The 23,342-nt window shown below is 50.5% G+C and overlaps 1 protein-coding gene across 1 annotated transcript; it reads right to left on the bottom strand.

Annotated features, from left to right (window-relative positions):
* Nucleotides 1-11,545: 11,545 nt before the first annotated feature.
* Nucleotides 11,546-16,084, bottom strand: LOC134758542 (uncharacterized). The gene is made up of 3 exons (XM_063706548.1): nucleotides 15,865-16,084; nucleotides 15,050-15,139; nucleotides 11,546-11,727 (listed from the first exon to the last, which is right to left on the bottom strand). Exons 1-3 carry the CDS (start codon nucleotides 16,078-16,080, stop codon nucleotides 11,599-11,601), a joined length of 435 nt encoding a protein of 144 aa, XP_063562618.1. The 5' UTR covers nucleotides 16,081-16,084; the 3' UTR covers nucleotides 11,546-11,598.
* Nucleotides 16,085-23,342: the final 7,258 nt, after the last annotated feature.

The raw sequence follows: 23,342 nt of genomic DNA, 5'->3' as shown, positions 1-23,342 counted from the left end.
CTAAAATTACCAGAGATTAACTAGCTTCTGGCCTGGCTGGATCCAGGAGCTACAAAGACATCATCAGGACTCTGCGTCCTGTGCTGGCTCTTGGCTCCACTTCCTTCTGACTTCATTCTACTGACTTCATTCTCAAACAGCCGAATAGTAAAAATGGCCTCTGGCAGCTGCAAGCCAATGATCTCAGCAAAGAGCAAGTACCTCTTTCCTGATCGTTCCAGCAAACCTTTGGGGCACTGTTACAGTGCCTGGCCAGACTTACGTCCCATGCCCAGGCCTGAGCCAATTCTTGGAGTCAAAGCATGGGATGTGGTGATTGAACTTGGATCTGGTGGCAGGCCTGGGAAGGGGGTGTAGAAGACAGCACCATTTACTCAGTAGGGACTGAGGCTGGGCCCCAAAACTGGGACTTATTGGAAGACATGGTGAGGCACAGGCAGCCCCAACAATGCCCGCTACACTCATGCACCAGGCACAAACTAAGTTAAGCCCTGCAGAGGTCCTAGGCAGTGAGAACATTCTTAATCCTATTTTTCAGACTGGGAGACCCACTCAGGGAGGCAGAGTACCTTGCCAGCATCTCATACCTCAGTGGAGGATCAGGGAGTATGGATTCTTTTATACCAGGCAGAGAGGTTAGTGGGGAGGCCATAGCCTCTGAAATACAGCAGAAGATCAGAGAGTATTTGATTGATTAAATGTAGTGAATGGAGGGGAAGACAGCAAGGGGAATAATCTCTGATGAATTTGGCACCATCCTGGCCCCCTATCAACTCTCCCATCCCCATAGTAATGATACATAAATCACAGATAAAGCTGGTGCAGTGGCTCATGCCTATAATCCCAGCACTTTGGGAGGCCAAGGAAGGAGGTTCACTTGAGCCCAGGAGCTGTAGACCAGCCTGGGCAACACAGAGAGACTTCGCCTCTATTGTTATTTTAAAAAATAATAATAGACCAGCCTGGGCAACACAGAGAGACTTCGTCTCTATTGTTATTTTTAAAAATAATAATAAGGCTGGATGCGGTGGCTCATGCTTGTAATCCCAGCACTTTGGGAGGCTGAGGCAGGCAGTTCACTTGAGGTCAGGAGTTCGAGACCAGGCTGGCCAAAATGGGGAAATCCCGTCTCTACTAAAAATACCAAATTAGCTGGATGTGGTGGTGCATGCCTATAATCCCAGCTTCTTGGGAGACTGAGTCAGGAGAATTGCTTGAACTCGGGAGGCGGAGGTTGCAGTGAGCCAAGATGGCGCCACTGCACTACAGCCTGGGCAACACAGCAAGACTCCATCTCAAAAAAAAAGCAATAATAATAAAATAAAAATAAAACATAAATATATCACAGATATTCATTTATTCACATTCCCACACATCTATCCTCTGGTTCAATGTTTGCTGAGTAGAGTAGGGCAGATCCTGGAGCCAGGCTGCCTGGGTTCACTAGGAAATATCCTTCGGCAAGGAATTAATTGCTGAAGCTTTAATTTGGAGGTTGAAGCCCCACAGGGCAGGAATGAGGGAACAGAGGAGTGAAGTACGAAATTGATAGGAAGCAGGGCAAGACGATGGATAACCACACTGCTGCCACTTCACAGCAAGCAAACCTTGGCTCCAGGAGGGGAGAGAGAAAGAAGGAATTTACCCTCCCATTTCCTATTGCTCAAAGGTCATCCCATAGAACTCTCTCACCCCCACCCCACTTCTGGGTTGCATTCTCCAGCCCCTTTAGCAGCCATGTGGGAGCCAGGTCCCACGTCCTCCTGGGATGTGGTCTCAGAGAAGTCAGGCTGGAAAAGCAGCTGGTTGGCTTTAGCTGTGGAAACAACTGCGGGGACCCCATGGAGTCCTTCAGCCCTGGCTGTGGCCAAGGCCCAGCAAGCAGCCAACAGTCTGACGGGCGGGGGAGCTGCGAGGATCTGATGAGGCAAGCAAGATGCATGTGACACACCCACATTCCAGCCAGGCCTTAACTTCTCCAAGCCTCAGTTTCCTTGGCTGAAGCATCTGTGAAATGGGCAGCTGGACTAAACTGAGATTGCCAACCTGACATCCTCCAGACCTCTGGGAGGAGTCCATAATTTGTTGGTGCCAAGCTCATCATCATCATCATCATCATCATCATCGTCCTCTTTGCCTATGGCTGGAATGATTTCAACTCCAGGTCCTTCCCCGGCTTGTGCAGTGATGGAGCAGTCAGCTGAGACAGTGAGTTGTGCATATACCTTGAAGAATACATTTGGGGAAGTGGATTCTGGCTTCCTGTATGGGGTTTAGTAGATATTATCTTTCAAGCCCTGGAATCCACAGGGGGAAAATAACATTGGTCTAGACAGGTGAAAGGTGAGAATTATGGCACATGATCATTGGCACATGGTAGGCACCTACCTCTCAGGGTCCCAGGGCCACCCACCCACATTTCTAGCTTTTTCTTTAACACTGGATAAGGTGCATTAATTTCAACTTAGCTTAAGGCCAAAATATCCTCCTTAGAGTTTCGGGGAAAAATTCCAAATATTCCAGGGAAGGACTCTGATTGGATCTCATGTCCAGTCCCTGAACCAATCCAGGGTGTGATTGGCTCACCAAGGTCATGTGACCACTGGGTTACCAAGAAGGCTAAAATGCTCCAGGACCAGATAGAGCGATAGGGGAGCAGTTCTCCAAGGAAAGGGAGTGTTACTATTAGAAGAAAGGGAGAACAGACGCTGGGAGACATCTTGACAGTCCCTCCCAGCAATGATGTTCTTGGCTACCAGGATTCCATGAGCGCCTTCCAAGCAGTCCCAAGCTCCATTTATGAAGGGACACCCAAATACCCAAAAGGAGAAAGGTGCCATTCCTCCAGCTACCTCACTGGTCCAGCTGTGTTCCCTGCACCAGCCCTAGGTTCATCAGCCGTGTGACCTTGGACAGGTCATTCTACCTCTCTGACCCTGTTTCCTCAACAGTAAAATGAGGCTGATGTCTAGATATAAAAATTGAAACATACACCCATACAACGAATGAAAGAAACATACGTGAATGTTCAAAACAGCCTTAGTCATAATAGGCAATATCTGGAAACAGCTCAAATATCTGTCACCTGATAAATGGCTAAACAAACGGTGGCACATCCATACAACAGAATAATAGAATGCCTTCCAGCAATAAAAAGGAACGAACTACTGAGATGCATGCAACATGTGGATGGGTCTCAAAAACATGTTGAGTAAAAGAAACCAGACACAAAAGAGTACATGCTATATGATGACCTTTACATGAAATTCTAGAGAAGGCAAAATGAATCTGCAAAACAAAGGCAGATCGAGGTTGTCTGAGTCAGAGGGATTGGTCATAAAGGGGATAAAGAAACTTTTAGGGGCAAATAAGAAATATTCCACATCATGATTGTGGCAGTAGTTACAAGGGTGCACGCATTTGACAAAACTTATGAATTATACACTTATGGGTGGGTTTTGTTACATGTAAAGTATACCTCAATAAAGTTTATTTTAAAAAATACAAGACCAAAGAAAAACACTGCCTGTATTAAAATTCTTTCTGTGACAGAAACCCAACTCAGGCTGGTTTTAGGGAAAAAAGGCCAGGCACACTGGCTCACACCTATAATCCCAGTGCTTTGGGAGGCTGAGGTGGGAGGATCACTTGAAGCCAGGAGTTTGAGACCAGCCTGAGCAACACAGCAAGACCCCATCACTAGAAAAAAAAAATTAATTAGCCGGGTGTGGTGGCATGTGCCTGTGGTCCCAGCTACTCAGGAGGCTGAGACAGGAGGATTGCTTGAGCCCAGGAGTTTGAGGTTGCAGTGAGCTATGATTGCACCACTGCACTCCAGCCTGAATGACAGAGCAAGACCCTGTCTCTAAAAAAAGAAAAGAAAAGAAAAAAGAAAAGGAAAAAGAAAAAGAAAAGGAAGGAAGGAAGAAAAGAAAAGAAAAAAGGAAAGAAATGTATTGGCTCACAAAATCAGGTTAGTCCAGGCTGCAGCTCGTTTCAGGCATGGCTGGATCCAGGGGCTCACTGATGTCTGGATCCATACTCTCCATCTCTTTGTTTTGTTTGTTTTGAGATGGAGTCTTGCTCTGTCGCCCAGGCTGGAGTGCAGTGGCATAATCTCAGCTCACTGCAAGCTCCGCCTCCTGGGTTCATGCCATTCTTCTGCCTCAGCCTCCCAAGTAGCTGGGATTACAGGCACCCGCCACCATGCCCAGCTAATTTTTTTGTATTTTTAGTAGAGATGGGGTTTCACTGAGTTAGCCAGGATGGTCTCGATCTCCTGACCTTGTGATCCGCCCGCCTGGGCCTCCCAAAGTGCTGGGATTACAAGCCACCGTGCCTGGCCTCATCTCTTCATTTTCTTTCCTATTTGTTGGCTTTGTCAAGTTGAGGACAGGATGGCCACCAGCAGTTCCCAGCCTACATCCTATCAACACAGCAACTCCCTCAGAAAAAGAATGCTTCTTTCCCCGTAACTGCTGCAGATGTCCCATGGCAGAGTCTCAGGACTTGGCCTCCAGGCCTGGAACACATGCCAGTGTCTAAAGCCAGGGTTTGGGGTTGGCCACACCAGAACCCCAGAGATACAGGGTAGGGGAGAAGTGATCTCCTGAAGTTATTAACAGAAAAAAGAGGTATTAAAAGAGGTATTATCAGAAGGGGGCATGGAAAGCCAACAGATGGCCACCTCATACCCAGGGAGTAGTGTCAGCCTACACCCCTACCTCCAGACAATTCCACATTGGCCAGACTATCAGGGACAGACCTCAAACCCACGCGGGCCCAAGGCTGCTTTTCCGTGACATCACAAACTCTGCCTGTTAGATACAAGAATCAAAACAGAAAGTAAGCACTAATTGCTTCCCCACCAGTCCAGCCAAACAGAAAGCCCTTCCTGCCTGTGCTGGGCTGTCTGCACCCCAAGGAAGCTGGCAGGGGAGGGAGCAGTTCCACATCAGCCACTCTGGCCCAGGCCCAGCAGGAGTGCCTCGGAGCTGACGGAGTCTGGGCTTATAGGACAAACCTCCCAGAGGGGAAGATGCCTCTGTGGGCGCTGGGCCTCAGCAATCTAGACCTGATGGGAATCCAGAGCAAAGAGGTAAAGCTTCAGTTTTCCGGTCCAGAGCCACTGTCCCAATACTTCAGCCAGGGAGGAGACTGTCAGGAAAGGTTGTCCTTGCAGGGTCAAGGATGGAAGGCACCATCCTCAGGCTGTGACCCAAACTTCATTTCCTGAGCCGTGTGGGGCAACCACCATTCACTGGGCATCTTCCCCATGCCAGGCATCACTGAGTTCTCTGCTGAAGTGTACTCCTGGCCGGGAAGGGAAAGGCAGCCACAATTTCTTGTATCTATTTGGAAGAAGCCTAGAAAGTACCCACATTCCTACAGGGAACTATGGCACCCATCAAACAAATGAGGCAACAGGCTCAGCAGGGAGCTTTACCCCAGGTTCTCAGCTCAGTGACCGCCTTGATCAGACTCCCAGGCAAAGGCTTGTCCCAGCCCAACTCCAGGAGGTCAAAGCGCTTGTCTCAGCCTTGTCCAGCGGCTAGGCTGCCGACTGAGCTGAGAGTACTTCTGATCCAGGAAGCAGGAAGCCAAGGCAGCTTAGGGCTATCTCCCAACCCAGCTCCCCAGGGAACCTGGGCAAGAAAAGCCTGAGCTGATGCCCACTGCCCCATCTCCCACTAAGGTGCTGGCTGAATCTGCCTGTACAGCCATGCTGCTTTCTGGGAAGCAGGTTTAATGGACATCGCTGCCAAGAGTGTATACTCTGCTGCAAAGTGCTGGGCGGGGGGACGGTGAGAGCCAGACTGAGGAGGGAGAGGGCCAATGTCAAGCAAGGAAGGAGCGGCGGAGTACACGGGGCCCTCCCTTCCAAAGGAAGCCCGAGGGCTGGCCCAGAGCCACTGGGCTCCGGGAAAATGGTGTTCTGAGCTCCCAGATTCTATCTCTACCCTCCACGAGCAAGGCAGGCTGGTCCTCCGGCTCTGCAGACCTGCCAGGGAACAGCTGACCACTTCCTGGAGCCGACAATGCACCCATCGTTAGCTCCCTGCGCTGGCTGCCTGCCCAGCCTGCCCGCAGGCCAGGACTCTGGAGCTGAGCTGGGCAGGAAGGAGAGAGGGGCAGGGACAGTCTGCTAGAGACCTGGGCACCCCCAGTAGAGCTCTGTCCCTGAGGACTCAGACAAGCAAGCCCCATGCAGGGCTGTGTTCCTTCCTAGATGCCTCTGTCCAGGCAAGGAGAGCTGGGTGACATGGGCCAAGCCTCTTGAGTGTTCTGAGCCTGTTCCTCATGTGTAAAATGGGGCCAAATCTCACCGTGCCCACAGCTGGGATTAGTGCAACAGGGCAGGCTGTGGGCAGCTGTGGGTCCAGGCTGGCTGGCAGGGGACACAGAGCGTTGGGAAACTAGGGGATGATGACTCACCCTGCTGGGGCAGCCCCTACCCACGCCTCAGCATACCGTGATGACCAAGTGTCCAATTATTATTAAGCACAAGAATATGCTTCTTATGATCCATATGCTCATCATGAATACTAATGACTAGTACTACTGAAACAGCACTAATCTGGAGGGTCAGAAGTTGTGTATTTTACATCTCATCTCTGCCATATTCTGTGTCTTCAGATAAGTCCCCCCCGATCCCCTTAGCCTCAGTTTTCTGCTTGTAAAATGAGGATCAAAAGATGACTGAGCAGCAGAGACAGTAATGGAAATGAAAGTTGGCCAACTGCAAATGGTCACGTCCCTTGATCGGGCTCTGAAGGCAAAGCTGGAGGAAACCTCTTCCATCTCTAGCTTGTGGGCATTTAACCCAACAGTTCTCCTCTGATTGCTTAAGAGACTCACCTGAGGAACATAAGAAAAAAAAAAAAAAAACTGGTCAGGTGTGGTGGCTCATGCCTATAATCCCAGCATTTTGGGAAGCTTGAGCCCAGGACTTCAAGACCAGCCTGGGCAACATAGTGAGACCTCGCCTCTACAAAAAAATTTTTTTAAATGGCCAGGCACTGGGCGTGGTGGCTCATGCCTGTCATCCCAGCACTTTGGGAGGCTGAGGCGGGCAGATCACTTGAGGCCAGGAGTTTGAGACCAGCCTAGCCAACATGGTGAAACCCTGTCTCTACTAAAAATACAAAAGTTAGCCGTACGAGGTGGTGGGCATCTGTAATCCCAGCTACTCGGGAGGCTGAGGAAGGAGAATCGCTTGAACCCAGGAAGCAGAGGTTGCCATGAGACGAGATCGCACCACTGCACTCCAGCCTGTGCCACAGAGCAAGACTCTGTCTCAAAAACAAAAACAAAAACAAAAACCACCACCAGCCAGGCGCGGTGGCACACACCACACGCTACTTGGGAGGCTGTGGGAGAATCACTTGCACCCCGGAGATTGAGGCTGCAGTGACCCAAGATCGAGCCACTGCACTCCAACCTGGGAGACAGAGAGAGACCCTGTGTTAAAAAAACAAATAACAAACAAAAACAAAGATACCAGTCCTTGGGCCCTTTCATTCCCCAGCAATTCAGATCCAATGGGTCCTGCATGGGACCAGGCATTGGCATGTTTTTAATGCTCCCAAGTGATTCTTCTGTGCAGCCAGGTCAAGAAGCAATGCAGCCGCTCACTTATAAATCAGACGGGATAAAGCCCTCTTGTCCGGCATCCTCACTGACAATTTCATCAATCCTGGTTTAGAGAGACCTGGTGCTGCTCAAACACCCTCCAGCAAGATCACTGAGCTTCCTGGCCAGAGGCCAGCAGCGGTCCACAGCATATCCTGCTTGGTAAAAAGAAAATAAAGGCTTTCTGGCCTGAGGGCACAGGGCCATTGCTCAAATGGGTTATGAGCCTGACCCTTTTAAAAGTCCCAATCCTGCTAACTGGGTGGGGAAGTACAGGCATGAGTTAAAAAGGCTGGAAAGATAGATTTAATTAGCAGACATTATCTCTAGGTATGGGCATTTATAAGCCCTTTCCATCTCTTTTTGTTTTGTTTTGTTTTGTTTTTTGGAGGCAGGGTCTGGCTCTGTCGCCAAGGCTGGAGTGCCATGCAGCGATTTTGGCTCGCTGCAACCACCACCTCGCAAGTTTAAACAATCCTCTCACCTCAGCCTCCTGAGAAGCTGGGACTACAGGCATGCACCACCACACCCAGCTAATTTTTGTATTTTTTGTAGCGACGGGGTTTTTGCCATGTTGCCCAGGCTGGTCTCAAACTCCTGAACTCAAGTGATCAGCCAACCTAGGCCTCCCAGAGTGCTGGGATTATAGGTGTGAGCCACCAAGCCTGGCCCCTTTGTATTTTTCAAATGCCCTATAGTAGAAGGCAATTATTTTATAATTGGGAAAAAACAGTCATCAGTTTTATGTTTGATATATTGCCTCTTTTAAAAAGTTGATGTAGGCTGGGCGCCGTGCCTCACGCCTATAATCCCAGCACTTTGGGAGGCCAAGGGGGGTGGATCATGAGGTCAGGTCAGGAGATAGAGACCATCCTGGCTACAACGGTGAAACCCCACCTCTACTAAAAATACAAAAAATTAGCCGGGCGTGGTGGCGGGCACCTGTAATCCCAGCTACTCAGGAGGCTGAGGCAGGGGAATCACTTGAACCTGGGAGGCGGAGGTTGCAGTGAGCCGAGATCATGCCACTGTGCCACTGTACTCCAACCTGGGTGATAGAGTGAGACTCCATCTCAAAAAAAAAGAAAAAACCAAAAAAGTTGATGTATTATCTTTTGCAAATGTTTTGTGGTAAAGAATGAAGAACTGGCCAGGTGCAGTGGCTCACGCCTATAATCCCAACATTTTGGGAGGCTAAGGCAGGAGGATTGCTTGGGCCCAGGAGTTTGAGACCAGCCTGGGCAACATGGCAAAACCCTGTCCCTACAATAAATGCAAAAATTAGCCAGGCATGGTGGTGTGCGCCTGTAGTCCCAGCTACTCGGGAGGCTGAGGTGGGAGGATCGCTTGAGCCCAGGAGGTAGAGGTTGCAGTGAGCCTGGTTCAGGCCACTGCACTCCAGCCTGGGTGGCAGAGTAAGATTCTATGTCAAGAAGAAAAAAAAAAAGAATGAGGAACACATGCAAGAACAAGGAGGTTCAGGGGAATGAAGGGCAGTAGAAAGGGGCCCCATGGGAGGGGATGGTTGAGGGTAGCAAATGGCAGGGAAGCTGATCGGGGATGAAGGAACCTTTGCAACAGCCCTGTCCATTGGAGGTTGCAAGAATAGCATTTCATGGGAGCCCCACCTATCCCTTACCAAGAAAGGATAAATGCCATCATGTTTAAACTTTACCTTGGAGCTGTCCTTGCCCTGTGCAGAAAAAAGCCAAGGCTCCTGAGCAAACCCAGCTCCTTCAAAACTGTCTCTGGGAGAGCTCGTGTGGAGGTAGTCACGGTAGCACTGGCCAGTGCCCACTGGAGCCAGGGCTGGGCTGCAGGGAAGATCGTGGCAGTTGGACTTCTGCAAATGCTGAGCACACGTGGTCATCTCCTCCAGTGACGAGAGCTTTTGAGCTGCACCTAGAGACCCTGGAAATACCTCAAGGGTAAACTTCCCCTGCTGACCCATGAGGGCAGTAAGACATAGAGTGGACCCACTGGGACAGGCAGAGTCCTGCTTGTCACTTTGTCCATGTCCCCACCTGTCCTTCACTGCAAGCCACCAGCCCAGTCTCCCCTGGAGAGCAGGATTCTGTTGCTTCGGGTTTGGTGACATTCTCGTGGATTGGCGTTGTTGGGGAAGGCAGGCATATCACAAATTGATTTAACAAAGTATTTCTGGCCAGGCGCAGTGGCTCATGCCTGTAATCCAGCACTTTGGGAGGCCGAGGCAGGTGGATCACCTGAGGTCAGGAGTTTGAGGCCCAGCCTGGCCAACATGGTGAAACCTCATCTCTACTGAAAATACAAAAATTAGCCGGGCATGGTGGTGGGTTCCTGTAAATCCCAGCTACTTGGGAGGCTGAGGTGGGAGGATCCCTTGAGTCCTGGAGGTCAAGGCTATAGTGAGCTGTGATGAAGCTACTGCACTCCAGGCTGGGTAACAGAGTGAGACTGTGTCTCAAAAAAATAAAAAATAAAAAAATAGGTCTCAGAAAAATCCGATTCAGCCGAGCGCAGTGGCTCATGCCTGTAATCCCAGCACTTTGGGAGGCCGAGGCAGGTGGATCATGAGGTCAGGTGTTCGAGACCAGCCTGGCCAACACAGTGAAACCCCGTCTCTACTAAAAATACAAAAAATTAGCTGGGCATAGTGGCAGACGCCTGTAATCCCAGCTACTTGGGAGGTTGAGGCAGGAGAATCGTTTGACCTGGGATGTGGAGGTTGCAGTGAGCTGAGATCGCGCCACTGCACTCCAGCCCAGACGACAGTGTGAGACTCCGTCTCAAAACAAATAAAAATAATAAAATTAAAAAAAAAAAAAAGGTATTTCTGCTTCTCGACAATCCCCCAGGACCTCCAAAAGCCTTGGCTGGTCAAAATAGAGTCATGTGTCACTTAACAACGGGGATCCGCCCTGAGAAAGGCATTGTTAGGTGATTTTGTTATTGTGCCAACCTCACAGAGTGTGCTTACATGAACCTAGATGGTGAATAGCCTGCTGCACACCTAGGCTAGGTGGGGGAGCCCATTGCTCCTAGGTTACACATCTGTACAGCACGTTCCTATCCTGAATGCTGTAGACAATTAGAACACAATAGCAAGCGTTTGTGTATCTAAACAGAAAAGGCACAGTAAAAACAGTGTTATAATCTTATGAGACCACTGTCCTACATGCGGTCCCTCGTTGACCAAAACATCGTTAGGCAGTGCATGACTGTATCTGCAGGGTGGGGCTGGATAGGGCAGGGGTAGGGAGACCTGCTGAGAATGGAGGAGATCCATGAAGTGAAATAAGGATGGAGAACTTTCAGTCAAGGAAAAGCAAGCTCCAGGGTCACAGCAGAGGGGGAAAGACCCTCAATTCACTGTTCTATTTTCAAAATGGCTAGTTCACTGGGTCTCAGACAGACAGTGGATTCTGAGGCTCCTTCTATTTTATTTTATTTATTTTTTGAGACAAGGTCTCACTGTGTTGCCCAGGCTGGAGTGCAGTGGTGCAATCTTGGCTCACTGCAACCTGCAACTCCTGGGCTCAAGCAATTCTCATGCCTCAGCCTCCCGAGTAGCTCGGACTACAGGCACACACCACCACACCCGGCTAACTTTTGTATTTTTAGTAGAGATGGGGTTCTGCCATGTTGGCCAGGCTGCCTTCTATTTTAAAATACAATGCAAGTTCCTGTGCAGATAGATGCCTCCTCTACTCCTGCCTCAACTTCTCAGGAAAGGTTGGGGGGCATCTTGTCCAGCCCAACTCTGTTGCCTCTAACATCACTGACCCGGAAGATGACCTTCCTTGGGCACTGCACGTGCAGCTAGGCTCTCCCAGGCCTTCACTGCACACAAACCAGGGAGTTCCTGCACCCTCCTGGGCTCCAACCTGCACAGGAATATCTTGATGTCCAGACCTCCCGACCCTCAGCCACTCCAATCCTCCACCAGAAGAGAAGATGCTAAAAATGCACGGAAACAAAATTGTTTTAATAATCAGCAAATCCCCATTCACTCTTATTTTGGACGTACATTCCAATCTGACCCCAGGAAGTCCCGGTCCTCCCAGAAGGGCCAGGTGGGTGAGAGGCAGGTTGCTGGCCGCTGCCCGATGCACACTGCAAGAACAATAAGGATTTTTAGGGGCATTATGACTGAGTCAGAAAACACAGCTGCCCCTGAAAGTCCCTCATTTTTCTTGCTGTCCTTGAACACTCTCCAGGTGAGGAAGCAGCCGTCTGCCACGCCCAGATGCGCCAAGGTGAAGCTGGTGTTCCCTCACCCGACACTGACCCCTTCCCCACAGCCCATGGAAAGCTCCCTGGTGGGTGGGAAGGCTGCAGGGTCTCCAGAGAGACACAATTCTCTCCAATGCTGGGCCCAGCTGCGGCCAGCCTCGCCGCCCTCCCAAGGCATACCCAGGAATGACCTGGGTTCCACCTAAAGCCAACTCAGAACCCAGCACCTTCTGCCTGCAGGAAACTGCAGACCAGCATCCTGGTGGAATCCCAATGTGGAGAGCAGCCCCCAAAACTCGGGAACGTGGCAAGAACTATACTATAGTCTGTAGCCCCTGTGTTCACAGGAGTGCGTGGACCATCTCAGAGAGACAATGATGGTCTCAGGCCTGGCGTGACACATGAACACAAGACAGCCAGCCTCCAACCTTCTTGTAACCAGGCCTGAGGCCAGGCCTGATTCAGGCAAAGAGAAGAAAACACCAGGAAGTGCCCAGAAGAGCAACCCAGGCCTGAAAACCCAGGAGAAGAGCTGCCCCGACTCTCTCCAGCCCATCTTAAAGAACAGCACACAGACAGGAGATTCCAACAGGAATGGGCACGGGAACTCCGGTTCCGCTTCTCTCCAGCAGTCGCGGCCTTGGTTACTCTGCCTGTAAAATGGGCCTGGAAGGAGCTAAGCTCCCACCACCCTCTCTCCCATTTCAAAGGGAAAGCCAAAGAGGAAATGAGACTTTCAGCTCTGTCACAGAAAGCAAAGGGGCTGGAAGAGGCTGCAACCTGTGAGAAACAGCACGCCCTGGGGTGCTGCTGAATGGATCTCAGGCCCACCCAATTCTCGGCCATATCCCACCCCGCCCTTAGCAAAAGAGCAACAGCTTCACATTGGCCTGAGTGGGAAGGCAGGTCCCTTCTATGAAAACGGCCTACAATGGGCAACAAAGACAAGTGTGAAGACCTCTGGAATGTCCTAGGTGGTTTCTGGGTTCAAATCAACAAGCCCACAGGCTCTGCTGGGAAGCACAGGCTGGAAGAAACCAAGGTTGGGTGAAGGAGATGGTGAGACAGTGGCCAAAAAGAAGGGAAGAGACTGGTGGCCAATTTGTTTTTTGTATGGGAGGATAAAAAACAAGAGCTTCCAGAATCAGAGACTTGTAGAGGATTCTCCTTAATGGGACAATCCCTTCTGCCCTGAGGCCCAGGTGAGCCTCCAGGGCAGTAGAGGGTCAACCCCAGCGTCAGGGCATCAGGGCCCAGACCAGGAAGGCCCCTAGGGAATGAGGTCCTGCATGTGCCTCCCACCTGTGGAATGTCACCCAGCAACAGGAAACGTGTCTCCTGAGGCCAGGCCACTTTGCCCAAGGCCCCGGCACAGCTGGAATCTGTCCAGCCTGGCACTGCACCTGCTCTTTGGGGGTCCCACTGTCCATGCAGGAACCTGGCCTCTCAGGACACAGGTTGCCACCGCTGTGGTGAAAACACATCCCCACAAAAGACAGCCAGCTGCTGGCACCACTACCTGCTAACTTGCTGTATGACCTGACCCTGCGTAAATTACTTGGCTTCCCAGCCTCAGCTCTCTTATCTGTAATAGGAATAATAAGCCCACTTGGAAGGGCAATGTAAGGATCGAAAGAAAGCAAAGTGTGTAGCAGGCTCCTAACAAAAGTGGATCCCCTCAGACCCCAAGGGCAGGGGCTGGGCCATAGCAAATTCTTCCCCTCTGGGAAGGGCGCTGGGTCAGGGTGCCAGCCCGTGCCTCGCTGCACCCTGGGCACTGACACTGCATCTTCTCCCTCACACTCCACGCTCCTTCCAGTTCAGACTGTGAGGAAGTGTGCCTGCTATCCCGATTGCCAGCTCCAGCCTCAGCCCTCTCAAACTGCCATTCTGGCACCTGTCATCCACCCGGAGCTTTCTGTCCTAACCAAGATCATAGACATATTCTCCACCAACAAAGCAGAACCGAAGCAGTCCCCCCACACTAGGTTCTGCATCATCTGAACCACTGAACAGCACACCTGCATCACTGTGCTGAGCCGCTCCCGCTGCCTGGCACACCTTACCCCACGTGGTGCCGTGCAATAAGCAGGCAAGACCTAGCTCACCACTCACTAGCCTCGGGCCAGCAACTTAACCCCGAGTGCTTTGGTCTGTTCCTGTGTGAGTCTGGGGTTACTACCTATTTCAGGGGTTGTCTGGAGGACTGAATGGGTTCATTCATGGAAAAGGCTTAGAACTGTGCCTGGCACAAAGCGTTCAATCAAGATTAGCTATTATTACCATTCCTGCTTTGTTCTTCAAGACTCAGCTCACCTCTTCTGGGTGACCTTCCGTGACCCCAGACTCTCCCTGGGTTACAGCCCCTTCCTTCTCTCCATTCCATCGTCCCAAAGCTCATCACACTGTGCTTTACCTATTGGTCCACCCCACCAGAGCACAATCCTGGGGCCACCTGCCTCACAATCACACACACTTATTAACAATGCTGATTGCACCCCCCTTCCCAGGTCTATCAAGGGGCCCTGGAATCTGCATTGTTAATAGGCTCCTGCTGTGATTCTCCCAAGTTTGAACCACTGCTCTGGCACCTGTCATCTACCTGAGCTTTCTGCCCTAACCCAGATCCCAGCCATGTTCTCCACTAGCAAAGCAAAACCCAAGTCCCCACACCCAATGCTACAGGCAGGTGCTTGGCCCAGAAACAAAAGAGCCTGGTCCAAAATCAAGGAGGCAGGGTCAGGAGAGCTGCCCCTGAGAGTGGCTGGAGGAGCTCCTCACACCGTGCTGGGTATGTGACGGTGACCCACCTGGGCTTGGCTTTGACAGCAGAGCTAACCTATCACCAAACACACCAGCCACCCAGTCCAGTTCCATGCGCCTTCCCTGAGTGCTCACTCTGCATGGCCCTGGGCTGGGCACACGCTGACGACTGAGGTGCATCATGTGCCAGGTGGCAATGGGACCGGTCAGGGTGATGTCCCACCAAGACCAAAGGGATGAAGTCACGACCCAGCTCTTGCATTTTGTAACTGTGGTTGATGCAGACCCACCACCCTTTATTCAAAATTCTCAACTCAAACAAAACTCTGGATACTGAAAGTTGTTTTTGTCACTGAGTGGGAAAATCTGACCCAAACTGACTAGAAACTATTATTTTGAGTCTATAGTTATCCTGGGGAGTGTGAATATTCATACTCACCTGAGTGAGTGCCCCCTTCTGTGGGCTGATGGGCCACCAGGGCTTACCAGCGAGCTGTAGAGTAAGGAGGCTCCACTCTGAACAGAGTCCCTAAAGTGCCAGCAACCCACAAAACCATGAGAGAAGAGAAGGAAAGGCCAACTAAATATCAGCCCTTGTTTGGAATTGGCTTTAAGGAAAAAAAAAAAAAAAAAAAACCATCCACCAGCCCTATCCTGGCTAGGAAAGAAGGTGACCAGGCAGAGGGCAAAAGTCCCAAATGTCTTGGGAGAGAAACCGCCTACAGAGAGAAGGTGCTGAGCACATACAGGGACCCGCTGCCTCTCTGGGATGCTGGGGCCTACTGCAGGGGCTGGCTGAGAGGATCTGGCCCTGCAGCCTGGAAAGGCCAGGCCTTCTTTGAGTCAGAGGCCAAACATCCTTGGTGCAGCTTGACGGGGTTGGAGGTGGGGGAGGACGGGTGATTCCAGCACACAGACTAGAAGAGTGGGCTCTGAGGGTCCCGCCCTCCTTCTGTCCACCCCAGCCAGTCTTCCCCAGGCCAGACCACTACAGAGGTGCGAGTCAGAGGGCTCAACTGGATTTAAACTTCTGATGCAGTGAGAAGCGGTCTTGGCCTCGCAGGCTGGCCCCGCCCTTGCTGGACATTCCGAGGTTGGGAATGAACAAGCCAGGAGACCTGAAACTCATCCATCAGAGCCGCTGGGTTTACGATAATCAACCTCTCTCTGCCAGAAATTCTTTTGCTAAGAACACATCAGCTCTGAAAACACTCATTCTCAACCTCTCACTCCCCGTACACCTCACAAACCCACCTGGGACTGGGCTCCCACAACAGCAGCCCTGCCTGGCCCCAGGCTGCCAGCCAACATATCTTGGGGCTTGGCTCTGCCCCCAAAATTCATCAGTGGGTGGAGGCCCAAGTGAGTAGCCCTCAGCAAGGCTGGACCTGGGCCCAACTGCAGTTGTCCACACAAAAACACACTCCTGCTACCGAGGCCAGGTCGGTGAGGGCAGCGCCTGCTTTCCATCTATGTTTCCAGACCATCTGGAGGAGCCAAGCAAGGGGTGGGTACTGACACTAGAGCCACAACTTTTATCTCTTTAAGGCAACTCCACTTGGCCAGGGGTGGGGAACAAGACAAGCAGACCAGGCAGGCAGATGGCAGGGCTAAAGTCTGTGGAAGAAAACAGTATGTTTTAAGGATGCATTTATCGTTCTGACAAGGCATCAGCAAACTCTAGCCAAAGGGCCATCCTAGCCCACCATCTGTTTTCATAAAGTTTTGTTTTTTGGTTTTTTTTTTTTTTTTTTTTGAGACAGAGTCTCACTCTGTCACCCAGGCTGGAGTGCAGCGGCACAAACTCAGCTCACTGCAACCTCCACCTCCTGGGTTCAAGTGATTCTCCTGCCTCAGCCTCCCAAATAGCTGAGATTACAGGCACCCGCCATCATGTCCAGCTACTTTTTGTATTTTTAATAAAGACAGGGTTTCACCATGTTGGCCAGGCTGGTCTCAAACTCTGGACCTTCAGTGATCTGCCCATCTTGGCCTCCCGAAGTGCTGGAATTACAGGTGTGAGCCACCACACCTGGCCCTCATAAAGTTTTATTAGAACATAGATGTACTCATTCATTGATGTATTCACAATGACAGCAGAACAGAATCTGCTTCTGAACAATCTTTGCTTGGCACCTGATGAGGGAAGGCCTCTGAGGGTCATGGGGCAGCCAAGTCACCTGCCCTGGTGGCGGTGCAGCTGTTTGGGAATCGCACCCACTGGTCAGCTGGACTCTCATTCTGCCTTCAGGCTCCTCCTATAGCTGAAGCGGAAACGGGCCCTGGCAGAGCAGGGACTCTGAGCACACAGCTGCTGTAGTCTTAAGTGGACGCTACTCCAGGGCAGGGTCTCTTACTCCAAACCTTCAGGCCATATGTGTTCCAGAACTTTTCAAGTTTTAGAAAGGGAATGTGGTGCCTATGCCACCTATTATGTAACACCCCAGCAAGGCAGCACCCATAATCAAATATTAATATCTCTGCAGGGAAACCCACGAGTATTCACACTCCCCAGGATAAATATGGACTCCAATAGTCTGTCAGTTTGGGTCAGGTCTTCCCATTCAATTAGCGGCAAAAACAATGTTCAGTATCCAGTTTTCTTGCATATCCAGAATTTTGGACAAAGGATGGTGGGCCTGCATCAACCACAGTTACAAAATGCAAAAGCTGGGTCCTGACTTCATCCCCTGGGTCTTGACAGGACATCCCCCCAATCCCCCTGACAGACGGTCTTCATTGCCACCTGGCACAGAGAAAGCACATACAAGGCTCACAGTAAATATGTTCTGAATTAATCCTGATCACCAGATTTTTTTTTTCTGCCAAAGAACAGCTACTAATATGACTGATGAAAATGTAGAAAAAATAGTATTTAAAGCCAACCCCTGTCTGCCTGCTTCATTACCAGGAACAAAGAAAAGCCAATATAAATGAATAATTCTTCCAACTCCATTTACTCAGAACAAGGAAAAGAAACTGTTTTCTGGTCACTGTTGCTGCCTCATGGGCAGGCACATTAGGTTTTTGGGGGAGCAGGTGAGTGGGTGGAGTCGAAACTTTAAAAACCCATTATTTTTCTCCCCTGTGTACTTCCTTAGAGCCTCCCTGTGGTCAAAGTTCCACTTGGAAATCTAAAATAATTTATCTCATCACGAAATCCTAACAGCTAATTAGAAAAATGTACTAATTGGATAATCTGGTTTCAGATGCTCTAATTATACTCCTTTGGCGGGGCGGAGGGGGAAGCAATATATACATATATATAACTTAATAGCCCTTCTTCCAAAAAGTGTAAAGTATCCAGAAGAAATAGCACTTCTTCCAAAAAGTGTAAAGTATCTTCCAAAAAGCCTAAGTAGGCCACGCATGGTGGCTCACACCTGTAATCCTAGCACTTTAGGAGGCTCAGGTGGAAGCATTGCTTGAGCCCAGGAGTTCGAGACCAGCCTGGGCAACACGGTGAGACCCCCCCATCTCTATGTGTTTTTAAAAAGCCTACAGTATGAAGGTCAAAAAGAGTCACCTTAAGATAGTAGTGACACTGCAGAAGTATTTTAATACACATTATCTACAAACAGATAAACCACATCCTATAAAATACAGTTTTTCTGCATTAGAGGATATCTGAAAATATATTTTGGTGATAACTCCCACCAGATGTTTGGGAAGTAAATGGATTTTCCCCCTTTTTAATGCAACAAAATTTTAGCATTCTGAAATGTCATACCCTCTATCTCTATTTCTTAATAGAGCAACTCTTACAAGTGACTACCAGAAATTTCCTCATTGCCAGAGATTTCTAAACCCCAAATTGGGAAAGAGGTTCTTGATTCCACTGGCGATTTCGACCTCTCCTGGGCACAGGGCAGATTTCTGGGACGCATCTGACTCCGTGATTGGGAAATGCTTTTGGCCTGCCTGACAACATGGTCTTGGGGTAAGAAGGCAAGAGGGTGGCTGATGGGAGGGGGTGTGCCTGTGACAGCGACCTGGGCAGGGCATCCCTCTCATGCCTGGAAGAACTGTCCGGTCAATGTCGCAGGCCCGGCACACCTTCCCAATGAGCTGAAAGCTGCCCGCAAGCTCCAGGGCTATATGTAGTCAGGGCTGACTGCCCCTCACAGGGAGGCAATGAGGAGGAGGCCGAGAACTGCCACCTGCACACACCAGCATCTGCAGCCCTGCCACCCCGGTGGAGACCCCAGTGGGCTGACCACAACTCTTTGTGGAAAGGATGCAAGCATCCACTGGGGGCATTTTCTCTGGCCCTTGGCTGGACACGTGCTACCCGTCTGACAAATATCGACCATGCTGGGCACGCGTGGCCTGGGCCGACACAGGACTGCAGAGGGCAGGCACCAGGGGCTGCCGCTGCCACTGGCCAGTCAAGTTAGTTTCACTTTCCGGTTTTTCCCCCTGGGTCACTTCTCACTCTGAAGGGAGAAAATGTTCTTTAGATGACAAGAGAGAAAATCTTTAGAAGTGTTCCTCGTCATTTTCTTTTTTTCTGAGGACACTTTTTCTCTGAAGACCGGGTAACAGGCTTTACTCCATGGGGCTGAGAACACGATACCCCAGAGCCTGGCGCTTTGGTACACTGAGCACTTTGAACTAAAGGAGAAAGCAAGTTCTCTCTGACCTTCTTCCACCCTTCTGTCTCTTGCCCCTCTTTCTCCCCAGCAGCCAGGCACAGAAACCAGAATTCCTCTTCCCCAAGGTGGGTCATAGGAAGTAGAACTCCTCTCCCCCAAAGCAAGACATAATATCTACAAAGGTCACTCTCTCCCTTCTCAACCCTCATCCCAAAGGGGTCCTGCCCCATACGCCCCAGACATGCTGCACAGTGAGGCCAAAAAGCATCTGAATAGACAGGCCTTGCTGGGTGGCCCCCTCTGTCTATTACATTAGGTCGTACCCTTTTTGTCCTATCACATTCCTAGATGGTTGTCCCTTCTTCCTCCAATCTAAGCATAAAAATAGTTTTCCCTGGTTCCCTGGGTCTTACTTCTGAAGGCTCTCATGTCATGTAAAACACTGATTAAATAAATTTGTCAAACTTTTCTCCTGTTAACCTGTCTTTGTTACAGAAATGTCAGCCGTGACCCTTACGGGGAGGAAAGGGATTGCACCTTTCTGCCCCTACAACCCCAGATACACAACTTCAGTCCCCTGGGCTGCTTAGCTCTAATATGATTACACATCTAAATGCAATACATGGAGCAAAGTGGTATTATTTTTCTGGGAAAAACCAACATCATAAAAGGGTCTTTATTGAATCAAAGGGCTCATGAACTGTTCTCTTGCCTAATTATGGCTCCCAAGTGAACAAGGCTGGGTTTCCAGGCAGGACTCGGCACAATTCTCCAGCCCAAAGACCAATGGGTTATTTGTCACAACTTGTCTAATTACAACGAAATCTACCCCAAGGACGAAAGGGAGAATGCCAAGATAGGTTGGCAGCAGCCCCCTCCCGCCTCTGGCTCTGGAAGCAGGGAGCTGGTCCTCAGGCCTCTCTGTATGGCAAGGAGCTGCCCCCTGCTCCTTCCCCACCCCTTACACTCTAAGTCAGGATCCTGGACCCTGCCCCTTCCCGAGGTTTAGTTTAAGTGGTTTTCCAGCATCCCAGTACTGCCCCCGTAACCTCATCTCTATAGAGAAGGCCCATTGTCGAAATGAGGTATTTTGGCAGATGTTTGAACATTCAGAGATTTGGCCGAGGTTAGCGTGCACCCAGGCCTGAGCAAAGATAAACGCTTGCCATCACCAGACACAGAAGGAGGAGAGAGGGTGTATGCCTCGGGCCAGAGGAGGGTTCACCCTCCACACCAACCAGACCAACCAGCTGGAGCAAGCAGTCTAGTTGACTTTTCCCAGACACACAGTGGTCTGGCTGGGCAAGTTGAAGACTAACATTTTGCTTGTACTGCAGTATCTGTTTAATCGCCCTCAAAGTTTCAAAAGCAAAGACACTTTTCAAGAGAGACAGGGTCTTCCTCTATTGCCCAGGCTGGAGTGCAATGACCCAGTCAATCACAGCTCATTGTAACCTTGAACTCCTGGGCTCAAGCGATCTTCCCACCTCAGCCTCCTGAGTAGCTGGGACTACAGGCACACACCACCATGCCTGACTAATTTTTCCTTTTACTTTTTCAGAGGCAGGGTCTTACTATGTTGCCCAGGCTGGAGTGCAGTGGTGTGACCAGAGCTCACTGCAGCCTCAAACTCCTGGCTCAAGCAATCCTGTCTCGCCCCTGCCTCCAGAGTAGCTAAAACTACAGGTGTAAGCCACCATACCCAGCTAATTTATTTTTTATTTTTGTAGAGATGAGATTTTGTTATGTTGGCCAGGCTGCTCTGAACTCCTGGCCTCAGCTGATCCTCCCACTTCAGCCTCCTAATGTGTTGGGATTATAGTCGCGAGCCACTGAACCCAGCCTTTCTCTTTTTAAGATATGGCCCCCTCCCCACCCTTCTCATGTTCTTAAGCCTACAAAAGCAAGCTTGACAAGAAGGAATTCAGCAGAAACTCATCCTGACTCTCCCACTAACCTCTCCCCTCAGATAGGCTTAAGTGGTGGTCGCATGAACCCAACCCCCGGAAAAGGCTGTGACTCCTGGCCCCCCACCTCCACCCTACGCCCCTCCCAAGTGGTAGACATGTCTCACTGAAGAGGCAGGACCCACACAAACTCACCCCTACACCCCACCAGCAAGGATTTGCTTTTCTTCCAGTGTTTTCTCCCCAGATACTAAGCCAGCAAGCAGGCACACCAGCCTCAGGTGGTCCTTCTTTGACCTCATTGTCCCATGGACCCTGGGATGAATATGGTGTCACCCGGGAAGAACTACCATGTACCACCCCCAACCATGCGCCTGGTGTTTCACACAGACATTCTTGTTCAGTCCTTATAATGCCCTGAGAAGTAGGCACGTATTATCACAGACAGGGAAATTGAGTCTTGGGAAGACGCCCCAGGCCCGACACAGCTAGTCTACAGGAAAGCCAGGTTTCTGATGCCAAAGCCCACGCCCTTTCCCTGTCTTAAGCAAAGAAGCATTTTCTGTTTTCAACCAGCCTGCTGGAAAGCCAGGTGCTACCAGCTAGTAAGCAGCAATACAACCGAATTCTTTTCAGGAGGGTGGGAGACATGGGCGAAAAAGAGGGTTTGTTTTACAATGGACAAGGAGGGAAAAGAGAGTATTTCTTAAATATTTGCTTGGGAGACCAGAATTTAAGCCTCAGTCACCAAGAACGAAAAGCCAGTGTTTTCACTTGAACCCCACATCCCCCAGGGCAGAAATCCAGTGAGAGGAAGCGAGTTTCATGAGAATGAACCACAAAGTCTTCATAGGCCGATCCAAATTTCCCAGCTGCAATCTCTGAATCCCTCCCCCAGCCCTCCCATCCTCCAAACCACAGCCCCAGGCTCCACCCCGTGCCTTCCTCAGCTCCTCCTCCTTAGGATCTTAGAAGAATGCCAAGGGGGGTCTGGTGTATTCAGTCCAGTCACCCACTTGACAGAGAAGGGGGCTCTCAGGCTGCAGTGATGAGCTCAGAGGAAAATCAGGCAGCGGGACTTTCCACATGGCACCTCCCTGCCTGGTTCTCCTGGGCAGCAAATGCAAGGGGTCTGGCTATGGGGTGATTTCAAAATTCCTCAGACCGTGCCAAAGGGAGGAGGGAGGAAGTACCCACAGTGGGTAAGATGTCACCTGCTCTGGGTCCTGTAAGCCCTGCCCCCTGCCCAGAGCCAGTGAGGCCTGCTGAAGGCTCTTGGGCGCTGAAAAGATTATGGTCTATCCCTACCTCCAGTCCGAAATTCTAAAGAAAAACACCACTGAGCCATAAAAAAGTCTAAGTCCCAAGAAATTCTGATTTTCACCCCCAAAATGATTACTCTGCAGCATTTTTTGGAATATCAAATTATTTTCTCCTCCCCCACACCCCCATTCCATTTTGTCCCCTGCTTGACTGGTCCCACTAGAGGATGTTTAGTTTGCCCACAGCATGAGTGAGGGAGCAAGCCTTGAGCAGCTGTGGCAATTCAAATGTCTTCCCTGGGACCTTTTCTGAAACGTGCTCAGTGTCAGGACCGGACGAGTCTTTGGGCCTTTAGGAGTGATGCACTGCTGAGCAGATGTACAAGGCGGCCACATCTGCTACCCAGGGTTCCTTTAAGGACTCGGTGCCAGCGAATCCAGGCCCAGCCACCTCCTGTTCTACAGCCCCAGCTTGCTGGCTTCCGACCTGGGAGGCTGCACCTGGAAGCCTGGGGGTCCTGCTCCTATGGTACCGAGGCAAGCTGGGAGATTCTGGGAGGGTCTCTTCCCCTCTGAGTCTCGACTTCAACCATACAATGAGGACTTACAATACCATTAATCTGCTCTCAGAGCTGGGGCAAAAATCAGAGCAGGCAGCGAGGGACCGTGCCCATCTTACTAACGGATACCCCAGCCTCTGCCTGGCCCAGTCCCTGGCACATAGTTGTTAGACCACAGAAACTGAGAGGATTGAGACCCAGATAGAGGATGGGAATCCCAGACAGTATCCCCATCTGATGGTTACGATACCCCTGTTCCCAGTGGATTAAGTAACTTGCCCAAGGCCACATGCTCCCAAGCGATGGAGTTAGTCCTCGAACCTACCAGACCCACAAGCCCGAGTCTCAATCACTCTGCACCGGTCTCAACCAACATGTATATACACGCAGATTCAAAATAAGAGAGCT

Source organism: Gorilla gorilla, chromosome 4 (genome assembly GCF_029281585.2).
Source record: "Gorilla gorilla gorilla isolate KB3781 chromosome 4, NHGRI_mGorGor1-v2.1_pri, whole genome shotgun sequence".
Classification (NCBI taxonomy): Eukaryota; Metazoa; Chordata; class Mammalia; order Primates; family Hominidae; genus Gorilla; species Gorilla gorilla.
This window is presented reverse-complemented; position numbering and strand designations above follow the sequence as displayed.